Here is a 15,514-nt window from a genome sequence, read left to right on the forward strand (position 1 = left end):
CATATTTCAATAGATCGGAGATGAACTGCACCAAAGGCAGACTTACAGTCGTCTAATCTCTCCTCCAGTATTGAGATCTGCTCGCTGAGGGAACCGATCCTGTCGATCTGCGGGGGGAGGGTCGGCAGCACGCCGTCGTTTGGCCGGTCTGCAACCATCTTAGTCATCCTCTTCATAGACTAAGAAAAAAGAAATATTCACAACGTTTATTTGTATGAGTAAGAAATGTTACAGTCAGTGTGTCATGTCCTATCCATTTGTATATTACACTACACTGTACAAAAGCTAGTTCATTTAATACTTTCCTCGAGAGGTAGGTTGTCTTGTTTCAGGATGTAATAAACTAAGTTCTGCACTTGCCGTTCTTTCAGTGGGTTCTCTGCCTTGTTTGACAAGAATTCAGCGGCTCCCCCCGGCGCCCAAGGTTATATTGCAAATGGAAAATAAATATCTGAAGGAATATATTTTGAAAGGAAAATTGAATCTACCGGTAGACAAAACACTATTGCATTTGTTCAAGGTCTTATTGCTTCACAGTATGCATATGGGACCGAGATTTGTAGGACGACTTTAGAAACTGACAGTTTGTAGCAAATCATATGCGCGAACTACGTACTACTGTTGGTAAAACGCGAATGAAACATACTACTAAGTATAATTCATGACCTAATACACATTGTTGTGTTTGTGAAATGTCTTAACTGTTGTAATTCTTTTCTTTGAATGGTAGTATTTTCGAAAGGACAGTCAACTTAGCCGACAAAAGAAAAGCCCATTTGCGAGTCTTTCGCGATTTCCCCATTCCCGAAAAGACGGAAATTTGGCAATTTGGCGGTAGTCTTTGCTTCTTTTCTCGGCACGGCCAGTAGCAGTACTGCAGATTAAGCTCTGTTGGGGTATGTAGTCCCGAATTGCAAAAATGTAAAAAAATAAAATACATTAGGCTTACTGCCATTGAAGATTGAACACTCTCCCAAACAGGTCCAGACGTCTTCCCCAACATTTAGAGTGCACGTGGCGTTTAGGACTCACCGATAAAAAGGATACATTTTAGGCATACTAGTAGTAACGTTGCAGGTAGGTGCGGCATTTTTCAAGGTAAAGGGGTTTTAGATAATATACTGGTAACGTTAGGTCAACACAATATACGACAAACATTCTTGGACGACTTCAAATCATGACACACACGTTTCTGTCCTTTGAACGAATGACAGAAAAGAGCACACAACTTGTAAACACATGAAGGTAGTAGAATGGAAACAAGGAAACGGTATCCAATGCAGAAACGATCGAAAACGATAACAAACAGACAGTGCATGTTCTTTCCATAAAGAAATAGAGCTGGCAATATTTCTGAAGTTCTTGCATCATCCTGTGTCCGCCCCTTCTTTACTGTATGAAAAACAGACGACCCAAACTCTTCCCTTTTTATGGGCTGAAGTTTAAGCAAACAGGAAAACGGGCAGCCAATTTGGCCAGGCGTCAAACCGCAAATGACGTTGCACTTGGCGTGAGGCAAGGAAAGCAAGTGCTGTCTATCTCCTGTGCAAAATCTGTTATTTGATACCGTGGTGTGTTTTGGTCAACGCCAACAAGCAGGGTTCTAGGAAGAACGAGATATCAAGACGGGAAGTTCCGCTGTAGTATAGTTAAAAGCCACCAGGGGCACAAAATCTAATCTTTTCAGGTATCATCAAGACCTATCTACATTCGAGGAGGTGCATCAAGCTCGTCAAAGGAAATGGGCTAGCAACCCCTCCCTCTAAAATATATACCCTGCTACTGCAACCTGCTGCCCTATGTAAATGTGCCACCAAACATGCACATCGCGTCATCGAAAGAGATCTCGAGACACTCGAACGGTGACATTTAAAAGACTGACATGTGATGTATACAAAACGACCATCACCGAAAACCCTAGGCCTCGGATCTCCCGGCAGGAGTTTGTCACTGTTTAACCGACTTGGCGCGCACCTCGCCCGCCCGTAAACCACCTCTGCCCGGTAACAGGTTGAATTTCACCCTCCGACGGAGCAACAAATTAATCACTGCTTCGGGAAGCGGACGTTTTGCTTGTCACTGTTGACCGCAAGTAACTTTAGTGGGGAATAAACTTGAGAGCGTCGACAAACGAGAGCGCCGTATGCTTATATTCGTCTGAAATGTTTCCTTTTTTCGACTCTTTATTGTATCTGGACATAACCATCTTTCTTAACAATAAAAACATGAGATTAGACGTCATACGAAAGATTTGTATACATTTGATGGAGAAAAACCATTTCCCTTCTCGCTTGTTCGCTAGCTTGATACAATTTGCAAAACTCAATGAACTAGTATTGAGATAAGTAAGTACAAAATAGATAAATAAATCAAGATCTTCTATACGTCGCTGAATGTTAGACATCCATACAGGCAATACGATGCGCAATAAAACAGTTACTCAAGCAACTGGATAGATTTTGGAAACGGCCGGAGTCAGACGCTCTAGGGAGCATCCACTATCTTTCGCCGGTGCCACTGAGCAAGATATGTCGATCAGCAGGTTTATAACCAAAAACTAATACCGAGCTATTTTCACCATGAAATGTTCTTAGTATTCTCATTGCGAACATTGAACATTTTCCACATGCTAGCTACTCTCCAAGCAGAGGAGGGGTTTCGGCTAGCTTTTGGCGTGTTTCTAGGCGCTTTTGTCGGGCTTTCTACTTTGTCTTTTTTTTTTGCACAGCCAACCCACAGCTGGACAAAAAAAGACAAAGTAGAAAGCTCGACAAAAACGCCTAGAAACACGTCAAAAACTAGCCGAAACTCCTCCTCTGCTTGGAGAGTAACGCTAGCTCCATGTGCAGAACACGAACACAAGTGTTCAACAGTGTCTCTGTCGAACGACGGTTTCAACCAAGCCATCTGTCTAAACACCCCGGCGGATCACCCAGCAGCCAGTCCCGTCTTAACCAGGATTAACCCCCGGTGTCCTCTCGGCCTTCCGACTTTCAAGTCGGATTCCTTCGTCGCTCGTCGCCATGCTAGATTTGCTACTGGAAACAGAATTTGTCGCGTTATTCTCACGTCTGCAGATTCGAATGTTGACAACCGATTTTTGTCCTTTTGTAGTTCCGACGTTTATTTATATCATCAAGGATTAACGCGTCTTAATATACGTGTGTTTTTCGACGGTTTTTATTATCTTTTCCTTCTCCGATGACTTTAATATCCCGACCACCTACGAGCTGTGTTGGGAAAGTGTTGTCCGCATTTTCCGCGTTGTTGAAGTAAAAGTATCAATAAACTACGGGAGGTATTTACAATCCGTCAGGACACCGAAAACCTTCGACTTCAAAGTTAATTAGGCTGAAGATGTCCAAAACGAGTGCTCTTGGTGGTCTTTCCTTTTTCGACGTTGCTGAAAGTATCAATAAACTGAAGGAATGTATTTACAATCTATTAGGCCATGAAAAACCTTCTACTTCAAAATCAATTATACTGAAGATTTTCTGTTTTAAGAGTTCGCCCTAACTTTCCTTTTTCGAGGTTGTTGCTGAAAGAATCAATAAACTAAAGGAATGTATTTACAATAACTCAGGCCATCGAAAACCCCCCACTTCAGAATCAATTATGCTGAAGATTTGGTTCTTGTCGTTTTTTTCTTTCAAAGGGGCGAAGATCAACGTGTGCGGGAATGTCACACACAGACAAAGATAGAGTTCTTAGTGGATGTTCTTAAGACCAATACAGATGTCCCTGGACAAGGTTTATGACCACTTTGAACTTGATCCAGTGGCTGCTAGATATATACTACTGTGAGTGGAGCACGTCGCCGGAACGTAAGCGTTTAAGGTCGTGTTCGTGTATTCAAGGTTAATATCTCGCATATAGGTTCGTTTAGTTGTGTCCAAAGACATATTTCATGCAACGGCTGGCACTCCGATGCAACGTTGACCAAAGAGAACAAAAGAGATTGACAGTTATAGTAAGTTTAAATAGCGGGCTAATTGCCGTATACGCTTTACGTTCTGACGACGTGCTTGTGGGTGGCATTGTGTCGTTCCCTACCTCCGCCAACAAGGGTATGTTTTCGGGAGCGTTCGTGTCTGTGTGTATCTGTGTGTCAACACGATAACTCAAGAATGCCATGGATTGCCCAATGGATTGTCTTTATATTTTGGTATGTTGGTAGGTCTTGATGAGGCCTCGAAATGATCAAATTTGGGCATCCTAGCGGCTTGTTATGGTACTACAGTGGAAGTTACGGTTTTGATATCTCGTGTCCTGGACAAGCTATGGTCGGTAGATAGCTCTTGTGATCGAGAAGAAGTGACGTAAGTTTGGGCTCTCTAGCAACTCTCTTTGGAACTGCAGGGGGGTCAGTTGCAGACTCTGAAACAGGACTACTCAAGAAGCGATGAATGCATTCTATTTACTTATACGTGTTATATATCATGTGGTACCTTTTCTAGTTCCTCCATCCTCAGCATGAGCGCCTCGTACTTGGCATCAGTCACCTCCCCGGTCGCTGCAGAAGAACAAGAAAAACAAACAGTCGGTCGGAAATCTATCTCGTGACTGACAGTTGCGCGAACGACTGGAAAACAAACCGATGGCTCCCACAGACGCCAACTGGCAGGAAAATTGGGCCGTGATTTATTTCTGCGCCGACAGACGAGCTGTGGATGTCTGTGATGCTTCTTGTCTGGTCTGTCAGGTACAGCGTACAAGAACAGTGACAGCAGCGATCTGACTTGATCTGATCTGTCAGAGGGCCTGGTTATGGTACGGTCACATTTTCAAACCGGGACCCGGCCGGGCTGCTTGCGGGAACAAAAAGCAAAGGTTGTACATCAATTACAGATTATACTCATGGATGATTTTTTCACATGTTTTGTGCGTTTTGTTGTTATTTTTGTAATCATACTTTTCGTTCCCACAAACTGCCTGACCCGGCGCCGGTTGTGACCGTATCATCAGCTGTCTTTATCAGCCAATCAACCATATTACATGCTCCGATTTGAGTTGTTAGGTTTTAGATTGCTTTTGAAATCACCATGTTTTCTCAGGAAACCGGGATGTAAGTTGAAGTTGAAGTTGAAGTTGAACTGGACAACAGGCAAACTTTAGGAGCACTATATCCTGTCCACACCTCCCCGGTAAAGTTTAGAGCCGTCTATCTTTGATTTACACTACACAGCCTGTAAGGGCCAGGAGTTGGGAAGTGTCTTCCACTCGACCGGAGTGCACCGAGTGGATCTTCCCACAGTAGTCCACACGCGATGTCTGTCGTCACCGCGCCACTCAAGGGCTCGAACTGCCGTTGGAATTGTTAGCTTATACTTCGGCTTTAAGCTCAAATGAATAGCAGTCTTCCGGGTGAATAAGAGAAATAGTGCAGGTGCGTATAATGTACCAAATGAGAGGGGCAACCTTTGCAACAAAACTAAGGTAACAATCTCAGGGGCGATAAGAAAAACTCGCCTTGTTAAGTTTTCTTTTATATCTTATCAACAACTGGCCAACTGGCCAGCGCACATGCAGTAAGCGTTTCTCTGTATGATATTAGCTAGACAGCCTCCCCAGTCGAAGTCAACCCTTTTCCTTCCACCGCCTTTTGCTTCCCCAACCGAAGTCAGCTACCCATTATTACACCTGGGTGGAGTCATGTATTCTCCGTCATAACTGCATAGAAACATGACTACAACTTCACCTGCACACGTCTTGCCGTCGATGTTGAGTCTGTACCCCGCCCGACAGGTGCAAATGAAGCTCCCCTTGCTGTTCACACACTCCTGCTGGCACCCATGGGCGTCCGCGTCACACTCGTTCTCATCTACGCATGCGTAAAATCATCATCATCATCATCATCATCATCATCATCATCATCATCATCATCATCATCATCATCATCATCATCATCATCATCATCATCATCACAACCAACTCCTCTTTTGACATCTTGCATCCCTGCAGGCTCATTATAAAGTTTGACGTGACTGGCAAAGCTCTAGCTAAACTGGCATCTAGTCTACCATGGATTGGCAAGGCTCTCTTCGGGACAGAAGGGGCTTTGCGCCGCAGGGTTAATCTTTGGCACCCGGTAGGAGTTTTAGACGTGGAGTTTAATTAGCTATAGCCATCCACGGGAGACTTGTAACCTGGCTATCGCCGTGGGCCAATTAAACTCCTACTGCGTAAAACTCCCAACGGCTGCAAGAGAATACCCAGGCGGCAGAGGGCTCTGTCTGCCCCAAAGAAAGCTTGGCCAACGACGATAGACTGGATGCCAGGTTAAGCTTTAGCGGGAAAAAGGCCTACGTTAACAGTTCAATGGATCGGTCACACCGGGTAATTAACGGTAGCAAATATTGCAATTCTCGCACGTTGTTATCCGTTTGTATTGCTTTAGTAAAGTTAGTCGCAATAAGTTTTAACTAAGCTGTCGTGCCGATAAACAACACGTCAACGTGGAAATGATGTGCTCATACCGTGTACACTGTAGAGCTAGTATAAGCTAGCTCGTAAAGGATCATTCGATATCTAGAAAGGTAACGATCTAATGCAAATCCTTGCCCGGTCATCCGGTTACGCAACCGCACGGTGTCAACTAAGTTGCTCTTATGATTAATTTGGTAAACGTGATATGTTCTGGACTGAACTAAGGCAGCTGCCTCTCTGGACTTAAGAAAAATAACTAGTTTTCTGCAACATCACGCTTTGAGTTTATGAGCTTATCATATACACATTTAAAATTAACAGCAAAACGGAAAGTAAGTGGCTTACGATCCGTAAAAGGGACAACACAGGAAAAAAAAAAGGAAAGTAATCGTAAAGCAGTCAGAGAGGGCAAAACTTCACCAAGGTAGTTAAGTTTTCTGTAGAATTGACATGCATGTTTCTAATCTGCAGTTCTGAGTGAAGCTGCTGAGGGGAAGTCATCAGTTCTTACCTGTGTCACAGACGTCTCCTGACCAGCCCCTCCTGCACTCACACGTGTCCGGTCTGACACATCTGCCGTGCACACAGGACTTACTGCACACAGCTGGAGCGGAGGTACAACAGGTCAGGGTTAATGCCTTACACTCAGCATGGCAACTCACAAACACTGTCGTAGAGGATCCGGAAAGTTGTGGTCTTACAGTGATATTACTGGCACGTCTCTAACCGAGGCTAGGTACTCCTTTCCACCTGATCAAGAGTGAAGTGAAGAAATTTGCGTAAAGTGCCTTTCCCAAGGGCACGACGGCGGGTCATGTCAGGGGATTCGAACCTCTGGGTTCTCGGCTAAACACTCGGCCATTGCTTTTATAGCCACACCATGAGTTAGGCGTAGACTTTGATACCACCGCTGCTGTTTAAAGTCAACAGTGGCTGATCTTTTTATGTCTCAACTGATTGCCGTTAATGTTTGTTCTGCAGTTTTATGTTCTTGGTCACGTATTTGATAACCATGTATAAACTGAAAAAAAGTAATACCGCAAGAAACAATTCACCAAGTGAAATCTAAGAACCCATAACACTGTCTGAAGAACTATTAGTTTTCCTTTCGCCTTTACATCGGCCTTTCTTCGCGCCTTCTCAATTACGAGTTTAAACCTCGGATGTTGTTGCTGGCTGACTTCTCTGATGCTCAAACATTCCACACTCAATCAATCTTAGCTTTATTGCAGTACCAGCAAATTCGTTGAGAAGAACGGAACGGAAAGAACGGAACGGAAAAGCAACTCCTTGCAAGTACCTTTTTTCATACTCCCCAAGCAGAGAAGTGGTTCCGGCTGGCTTTCGACGTGTTAGGCGTTTTGGGTGGGCTTTCTACTTTGTCATTGTTTTTTTTTTTGTCATCGAAAACCAGCCGGAACCCCTCCTCTGCTTGGAGAGTACCTTTTTCAAAGAATGTCCAGCCCCTATTTTTCAAGTTCACATCCAGTCGCCATCCTCTCTTTTGCTCTCATTTGAAAGAAAAAAAGACCAAGGAGGTTCACGATTCTAAGTACGCAGATGCAACGAAATGCATTGTGGGCCGGTAATGTGTCAAAGGTGAAGGCCGTTGAGACATGAACAAAACACGTCTGGACAGGTTGCTATACAAATATCGAGACAACTGTTAGGGGCCTTCACCTTTGACATATCATCCACAATGCATTTCGCGGCTCATGTGTACTTACATGTAGAATCGTGAACCTCCTTATACACTCGTTTAATCCACCCCAGTAAAGCCCCTGTCACACTTGTGCGTATGTACAATTCAGCATGGGTTGCGTATTATGATGTTTTTGGTTTAGGTTAAGTTTGCAGTCGAATAAGTGATTTCTTAGGTTCGATAACCAGGTTGCACAATGGTGGATTAAAGTAGAAAACAACTTTTCCCCCGCAAACCTTACTTAAACACCAAAAATATGTTAATGCGCAACTCACGCGCACTTGAACATACGCACAAGTGTGACAGGGCCCTAACCGACGCTGTACATGTCTGTGTCCTACTCACGTTGTAAGCACCCCTTGGCCCGCTTGTGTCTCTGCGTCCACCCGGGACAGCAGACGTAAGACGTCCGTGTGCTCGCCTCCATCTTGTACACATGGCGGTACGCTGTCTTGTACGTCGTTCTGCACGGAAACATGTAGCTGGTTAATGAATGAATGAATGAAAACCTTTTATTGTACACACATACCCACTGGTTTCAGTACAGGTCACAACAGAAAACGTCACAGTTTGCAAATACATATTTACAATGATAAGTTCTAGTCTAATAATTACGTGAATTTGCCTTCTTCTCACTTCTAAGTAATGGTGTGAATATAGGTACAGATGTGTTTAATAATCAAAGGTTTATCTAAAGCCATTAAAAATATGAACTTTTCCGTGTTGCTAAGGTGTATGAAATGGGAAAACCGACATTGCATTAGTTTGAAAAGCTCAGCTCTCTCTTCGTTGTATAAACTACACTCTACTACTCATCCTCTATCCTATTCAGATTACAATGCCTACATATTCGTTAATGGCACGAAAAAAAACATGGTCCAGTAATGCCCCTGTCACACATACCCGATCATACCCTAATAACGACCTTCTCTAGACCACGGTTGGGAGTTAGTCGTGAGCAAGGTTATCTGAGTTTGTCGGCGAGGTCTTTAAAAGTCAGTTGCGCCAACCGACTATCATTTTTGAAAAATTAACGTTTGGAAAGTCATATTCTGCTTGGATGCGATCAGAGTAGCTAACTAGAGCTGGAGTATGATGGACTCCAGGCTACTCCCAATGCAGTGCCGACCTTGGTTGGGGGGTGGTCCGGAGCAAAGTTGGGACAAGGTCCTGAACACGTTTTAATATTTACCCTAACCTTCCAACCAAACTCATTCAAGATTGTATTACACCTTAAAGAGAAATAAGCTGTTCTCCAACTAAAACAAATTGATTGCACCTTATATACGGGATATTGAGAAGGGACGCACAAGCCACAAAAATGCATGCTCTGGATGTGTTATCGCCAAATGAACGAATTCTCAAGACTTTTATTTGGACGAAGATATACCGTCTCCATATTTATTGTCTCAAATTTAGTTTCCACCTTGCCACTCAGAGCATCGAAGCAAGACGTCTGTGATTGACATTGGAGTTTTGTAGGCGATTTGATGAAAATATCCCACTGTGGCGAAAATATCGTGCGGTGTTGAAGTTCATGTATAAGAACGCCTTGCTGTCGTGAGGATGGCGTATTTTTCGTGTCAACCCCAGCTTCTGTTCTGACCATGTCATCCAGAGTAAAAAAGCCCTCAGACAGTCGAAGTGCAGCTTGGGCCATGTTGAGTCGATCATATGGATGACATCCGTGCCTATTAATTTTCGTCTATCAACTTTTTTGCCAGACTTTTTTTATTCGCACGCTAGCAGCATCAGTTTTGGTGTTCTCAGATGATGTCATCCAAATGATAGATCCAAAATGGCCTTACGCCTCGACACAAACATCAACCCAGGGTGGCGGGCAAGTTCAAACAAGTTCCGAGTCCAACGAACCAGGGCTGCGTTCTTGACGGCCGACAGTTTGATCTCGGGCCAACCCGCTGTGAAATATTACTTACACTCCGGCATCTTGGTCGTCTGCCACTAAAAACAACACCGGGTTCTATTAACGCCCCTGCATATCATAGCTGCAAGTCATTCTGACATAAGTCTGTAATATGTCTAATCCCGACATATGGTAAACTGGAAAAAAATGACAGAGGCGTATGATTGCAAAGCTTAAGTGCTTTTTAAAGTTTCCAAAAGTTAGAAGAAATATCGATGTCTTTGAGGGGATGGGTAGGGTTTGAAAGTGGTCATTTGCACAAAAGGAAAGGGGGGGGGGCGTTTCCTAGCCTCTACCAGGCCCCGCCAATTGCTGGGGAAATAGTAGAAATTGGCCAAATAGAGTGATTTGTATGCTAAGGCAGTCGGCTACGGAGAGAGTGTCCAATCTGCAATAACGGAGCCTACAAGTGAAACCATGGAAAGTATTCTCCCTATAGCCAGCGTAGTTAGTCTGGTAGGGACTAAATCGTTTCCTACAACGGTTATTGGAAAGCACACCAAAAATAGAAATCCATCAATCCCTGCTTGAGTTATCCTCCTCCAAAGTTTCCAACAAAAATACCCACTGCAGTTCTGCTACTAAGAGGACCCAAACTTACATGACTTACTCTCTGCCCCAAGATCTATCTACCACTCAAAAAATACGACCGTACTCCCCGTCCGTAGCATGTCCAGAACACGAGATATCAAAACCGGAAGTGCCACTGCAGTACCGTGAAAAGCCATTAGCGGGCCCAGAATCTAATAGTTTCTTCCTTACACCAACCCAAATCATCGTAATAAACATGTATCATAAAGATCCATCAACCAGTTATGCTGTTCACAAACGCACATTGTTTCAATCGAGAACTTTAAACCACCGCCAACTCCCCATTTTCTCCCTACTGTGAAACTAAATTCCCGCGAACTTTTCCCATTTCACAGTATGCTATCTCGGATGTTGGAATGGCACTTCCCAGCCGAACACCCCGACTCTTGCTCTCCAGACTGATTTATGGGCCGTTAATCTTAAGGGTTAATGTCTCTGGCAGATGCAGCCTTTAAACCAGCAATAAACTCGACTTGCTGAGACCTGGCAGCCGCTTTCTGTCAAACACACGGGGCGCTTTTCCAAACTGGGGCAAAGGCTGACTTTTACCTCACTCACTTTATAGAATATCAGGTTGTTGAAAAGTGTGGTGAAGTCTAGCTGTCGCGACTGTTTCATGTAACGTTGGGGCTTCTCTTGCTTGTAGTCTTATACATTGTTGTACGAGCTAATGTGTAACACCGTCTAAGCAACAGTTGCCACGGCTAGATGAAGTGGTGAATAGTTAATTCACCATAGGAAACAGATTGCTCGGTTGCAAGAAGGCTAACAGCCCTATTTGTAACTGTCTAATGATGTCTTTGTACCGTTAGTCCCAAGTACATTCTTTACTCCGTTTTATACACCCATGCAGTTCGAAAGATGGATTTGATGGAGTACTTAATTGGGACGCATGGTGACGCTGTTTCAATTGTCCCGTCTAGAATAGTGTTCCAGTATCTCGCGACGTGTGGATATGTTTGTATATCGTTGGCGTGTCTTTTGGTCACACAACTGGTGTCAAAAATTTAATTTTGTAGCTTTGAAGACAAATTACTTTTTGATGAGATATGCAATATTCACTGTTTATGTAATAGAAGTGACCGACATAACTTTATTTCGTCTAGCAAACTATAGATGATCTTTTGTGCCACCGAATTCTTCTCTCCTTTGTACAGTACGCTGCAAGCTGTCAGACGTATTGAAGGGTAAATAAACATTATTTTGTAGAACTGAACCGCATAGCAAAACCCTACGTGCCTTTGTTGAAGTAAAGCATTTCAGCAATTTCTAAAATTGCGGTCCATGATCTCAAAAGCTAGCTTCAAATCTCGAACTGCCTGCATGTACGTACGTTTACTTGGTCCTTAAGAAGGTGACAAAAAAGAGTGAAGACAAGTCTTAAAACGCTCTGTTTGAGTTTCTCTCACGTTTTCTACATCTTATTTGGCAAGCTTTCCGTGTCTGTGATGCTTCGAATCCCCATACACACTTGTGTGCGATATTTTCATGTCGACAAGCCACCGCCAAGTGTACAACAAACATTTCCAAGTGGGTATTCACAGTGTGCAGTGAACTGTTTTGACCGAGACGCGCCATGCATGCTCTACTCCCCGTCGGGTAGAGAGCTTAAAATAATAACCCACCAAAGTAACCGAACAAATTAACCATAAACCGAGTCAAAATAGCAGGTGCATGGACGGCTCGTTTGCAAGTGACGTCATGAGAGAAAAAGGCGGGAAAGCGTTTAGGGCTAGAGTAAAGTAATGCCGGCATTCCAAAACGCTTGAATGTTTCAACAAAATTACTGATGATAAAAATGCTTCTATAATCATTCGTCACAAAACGATACTCTGTGAGATGTCATGTAGCCAAACGATGTTGACCAATGAGAAGACTCGATTTTTCCATAATCACCGGTCATTATCACTCATAATTCACCACTTGTGAGCTCTCCACACAAATCTAACATGGCGGTCAAGTGTACTAGAACTGGACCTGTAACTTTCAAATTGACCTATGACTTGACAAATGCTTCAAGGTGTGCGATATTAAAATGTATATATGCTATACAGGAATTTTCTCACCCATGTGTCAGTTTTATTTATGATAATGGCTATATGCTAAAATAACCGACCATGCCTTTTGACGTAGTATATATACACCTCAGGGTGGGTCATTGACCCTCTACGGGGTAAACACAATTGGCTAGTGGGAGCAGACTTTATGATAAAAGAGTTAAAGCAGTGATCCTCAATTGCTAGCTTTTACAAGTTGGTAGAAATAGTGCAATGCGAATTCGCTACGGCTCGCGTTTTTAGCCAAGCCCATTTGGTCACCCCTACTTTTCTCAATAAGTGTGCCGGGTTCTTTTACGTGCGGAAGTTTGACGCTTGAGGAGCTTACGCCTAAAGCACCCTCACAGACAGGGTCGCCGGCTTTACGTCATCATCCGAAATGAAGAATGTAACTTCTTACAACATGTCCGAGAGAAACGTCCGACCCTAGAATCGAACTCCAGCCCACGGATCCAGGGATTCAGTTTGATACACACTGAATGGCCAAGCAGCGGGGTTGAGTTACCGGTTGAGCCACGGGGCATTTTAAAGATCTTTAAAGTCTATCCAGTGAGATGAAGTTTTGTGGAGGAGGGGTAACGTTAAATACTTTGGGCATAAACTCGCTGACCGAACAGCACTGAGACTTCAGCACACATCAGAGTGAGGAGATAGACGGCGCTTGTTCGTGCGGCCCGCGGGATTCCTCCTACCGCGGGCTCCCTCTTCACACAGGAAAAACAAACATGGCGGCTAAATATTTAGCTTGGCGAGGTCGAGCGAGAAAGTGTTCTGACGCCCAGTCCTGGGAACTAGTACACATGTGGGGAGTAGTAGTGGTAGTAGCCCAGTGGTTAGTGACCGTACCTCTGAACCTAGAGGTAGGGAGTTCGATTCCCGGCTGTCGTCGCTCACTGGAACGCTACTTAAAAGGGTTGTAGTCTTTAGAATGGGACGTTAAACCGTAGTCCACTGTGTTTGTCGAAGAGAGCTCGGGACATTTCTTCGGGTACAGTGAATCTGTAACTATTATACACTGTGTCTGTCTTTCCTGTCACGAGCATTGGATATGATAAGCCATGAGGCTAGGGGGTGAACTCAATTTGCTCATTTTGCTCAATTTGATCATGTCAGAGGAAAGCCTGGAGTCTGACAAGGGAGGGGTTTCCAAAGGAGCGATAACACCCTGGAATGATGATGATCATTTCCATCTATTTCGGTAGAGACTTATAACATGAACTGGTGAAGACAGCAAAGCTAGGTTAACGTAGAACTACCACAGATATCTTATTCGGATAAAAAGAGAGAATTGCTTATTTTGGCAAGTAAGGAAAAGTCCTAACATTTGTTAGACGCTATACTGAATATGTTAAGACGTTTAAAAGGTTTTTCCTTCCTATATCCGACAGGAGCTTATTCCCAAGAAACACCAAATGTCAGAACCAACTAATTAAGTTAAGACTGATGACGTTTTGTAACCAACCGGACGTCGTCAAAACATGAACCTATATGTGTGTGACGCGGTCACAGACGACAGGGACAAGGTACACTAGTAGTTTAGTAGGGATCGTATCATAAGTACCGTTTCTTTACTTCCAATATCTTACGTTTGGGACCGCAGCTGTAATTATAAGCTGCAGTGCAATGTGAACCAGTCAGAATTACCCTGAGGAAGTTGGCAGACACGGTCGCCGGAACGTCGGTGTGAATAAAACACATGGTTGTGAGTTTTGATTTGTTATTCAGTACTGTTTCTTTTTTCCGAAACGTAGTATATAATAAGTGCTCCCTTTCCAGCATCCTGTTGTTTCTAGTTTGAAAAAATTAGATGATAAAATTTAGATACATGTTAACATTAGCAAATATATCTACAGCAATGTAACCTAAACGTTTATACTCATAATTGTTACAGCTTTAGGAATGAATAGAACTTTATCAAAGAACAAGTCTTTGAAAGGAAAAGACACAAGTAAGACGGGAAGCTCCCTTTTTTTGTTCAATGTGTTCTGTAAGAAAACTTGACATCCAAGGACTCTATGGAAGTCAACCGGAAAACACAGTTCGACCGGTAGAAACAAAGAACTCGACCCTCACAAGTTTCCGCAGATGAAGGATGACAATCTGCGCGTTTTCTCTAATTGGCCTCATTAAAGTTAAACTGCCTGACGTAAAGTTAAGATAAGGAGCAACATTATCCCTTCTCTTTGAGAGCTCTAAAACGTTTTCCTTTTTTCTTGTCGTATTCGGGCATGATTAAGTGAAAGAGTGACAACGTGAGGAAATTTATGGGGCGCGCTACCGACAACCTTGTCGTGGAGGTGGTCTATGGAAGTTGAAGGAATTGTTGCTATGTGTGGTATGGTCACGCACATGGGATTAGTTTACGTCAGTCTACAATGTGTGTAGGAAGGGAAAAAGGCTATATTGTCAAATTTATCTCGTAGGACTTGGTTACATGGGGTGGTCCTTGCTCATCTCCAACCATTGAATTATCAAATTCATTTTATTCAACTTAACAGTTATACTATCATCGCCTCTTTTTATTTCAATCGTTGCATAATATACATTTTTCCACAGTTTTTACGGAAAGTTTGATAATCATTCAGATTGAAAGATAATGGAGAGCATACTTCACAAAGAATTGTTAGTTTTTGTAGTAGGACTGTGGGTTATTTTTGTTATTTCATGTATCTCAGTATCTTGTGCATTTTTGAAAATATTCATTGCACTGGAATTGTATAACAACACTGAAAAACACAACACAAGTGTAACGTTACATCCCTGTCCTTGAAAGCAAGTGCGAGTTGTTTCTTTAGCTTGTTCATTTTCCCTCGA

General features: G+C 43.3%; 1 protein-coding gene across 1 annotated transcript in view; it reads right to left on the bottom strand.

The window, feature by feature from the left end:
• LOC136442174 (epidermal growth factor-like protein 8) overlaps positions 1-15,514 on the bottom strand; it is a 37,834-nt gene that overhangs the window by 1,018 nt on the left and 21,302 nt on the right. Inside the window, exons 3-7 of the mRNA XM_066438873.1 lie at positions 8,474-8,592; positions 6,938-7,030; positions 5,699-5,821; positions 4,449-4,513; positions 47-179 (exon numbers count right to left, since the gene is read on the bottom strand). Of these exons, the coding sequence (XP_066294970.1) occupies positions 47-179; positions 4,449-4,513; positions 5,699-5,821; positions 6,938-7,030; positions 8,474-8,592 (533 nt within the window). The remainder of the gene's footprint in view (positions 1-46; positions 180-4,448; positions 4,514-5,698; positions 5,822-6,937; positions 7,031-8,473; positions 8,593-15,514) is intronic.

This window comes from Branchiostoma lanceolatum, chromosome 9 (assembly GCF_035083965.1).
Source record: "Branchiostoma lanceolatum isolate klBraLanc5 chromosome 9, klBraLanc5.hap2, whole genome shotgun sequence".
Classification (NCBI taxonomy): Eukaryota; Metazoa; Chordata; class Leptocardii; order Amphioxiformes; family Branchiostomatidae; genus Branchiostoma; species Branchiostoma lanceolatum.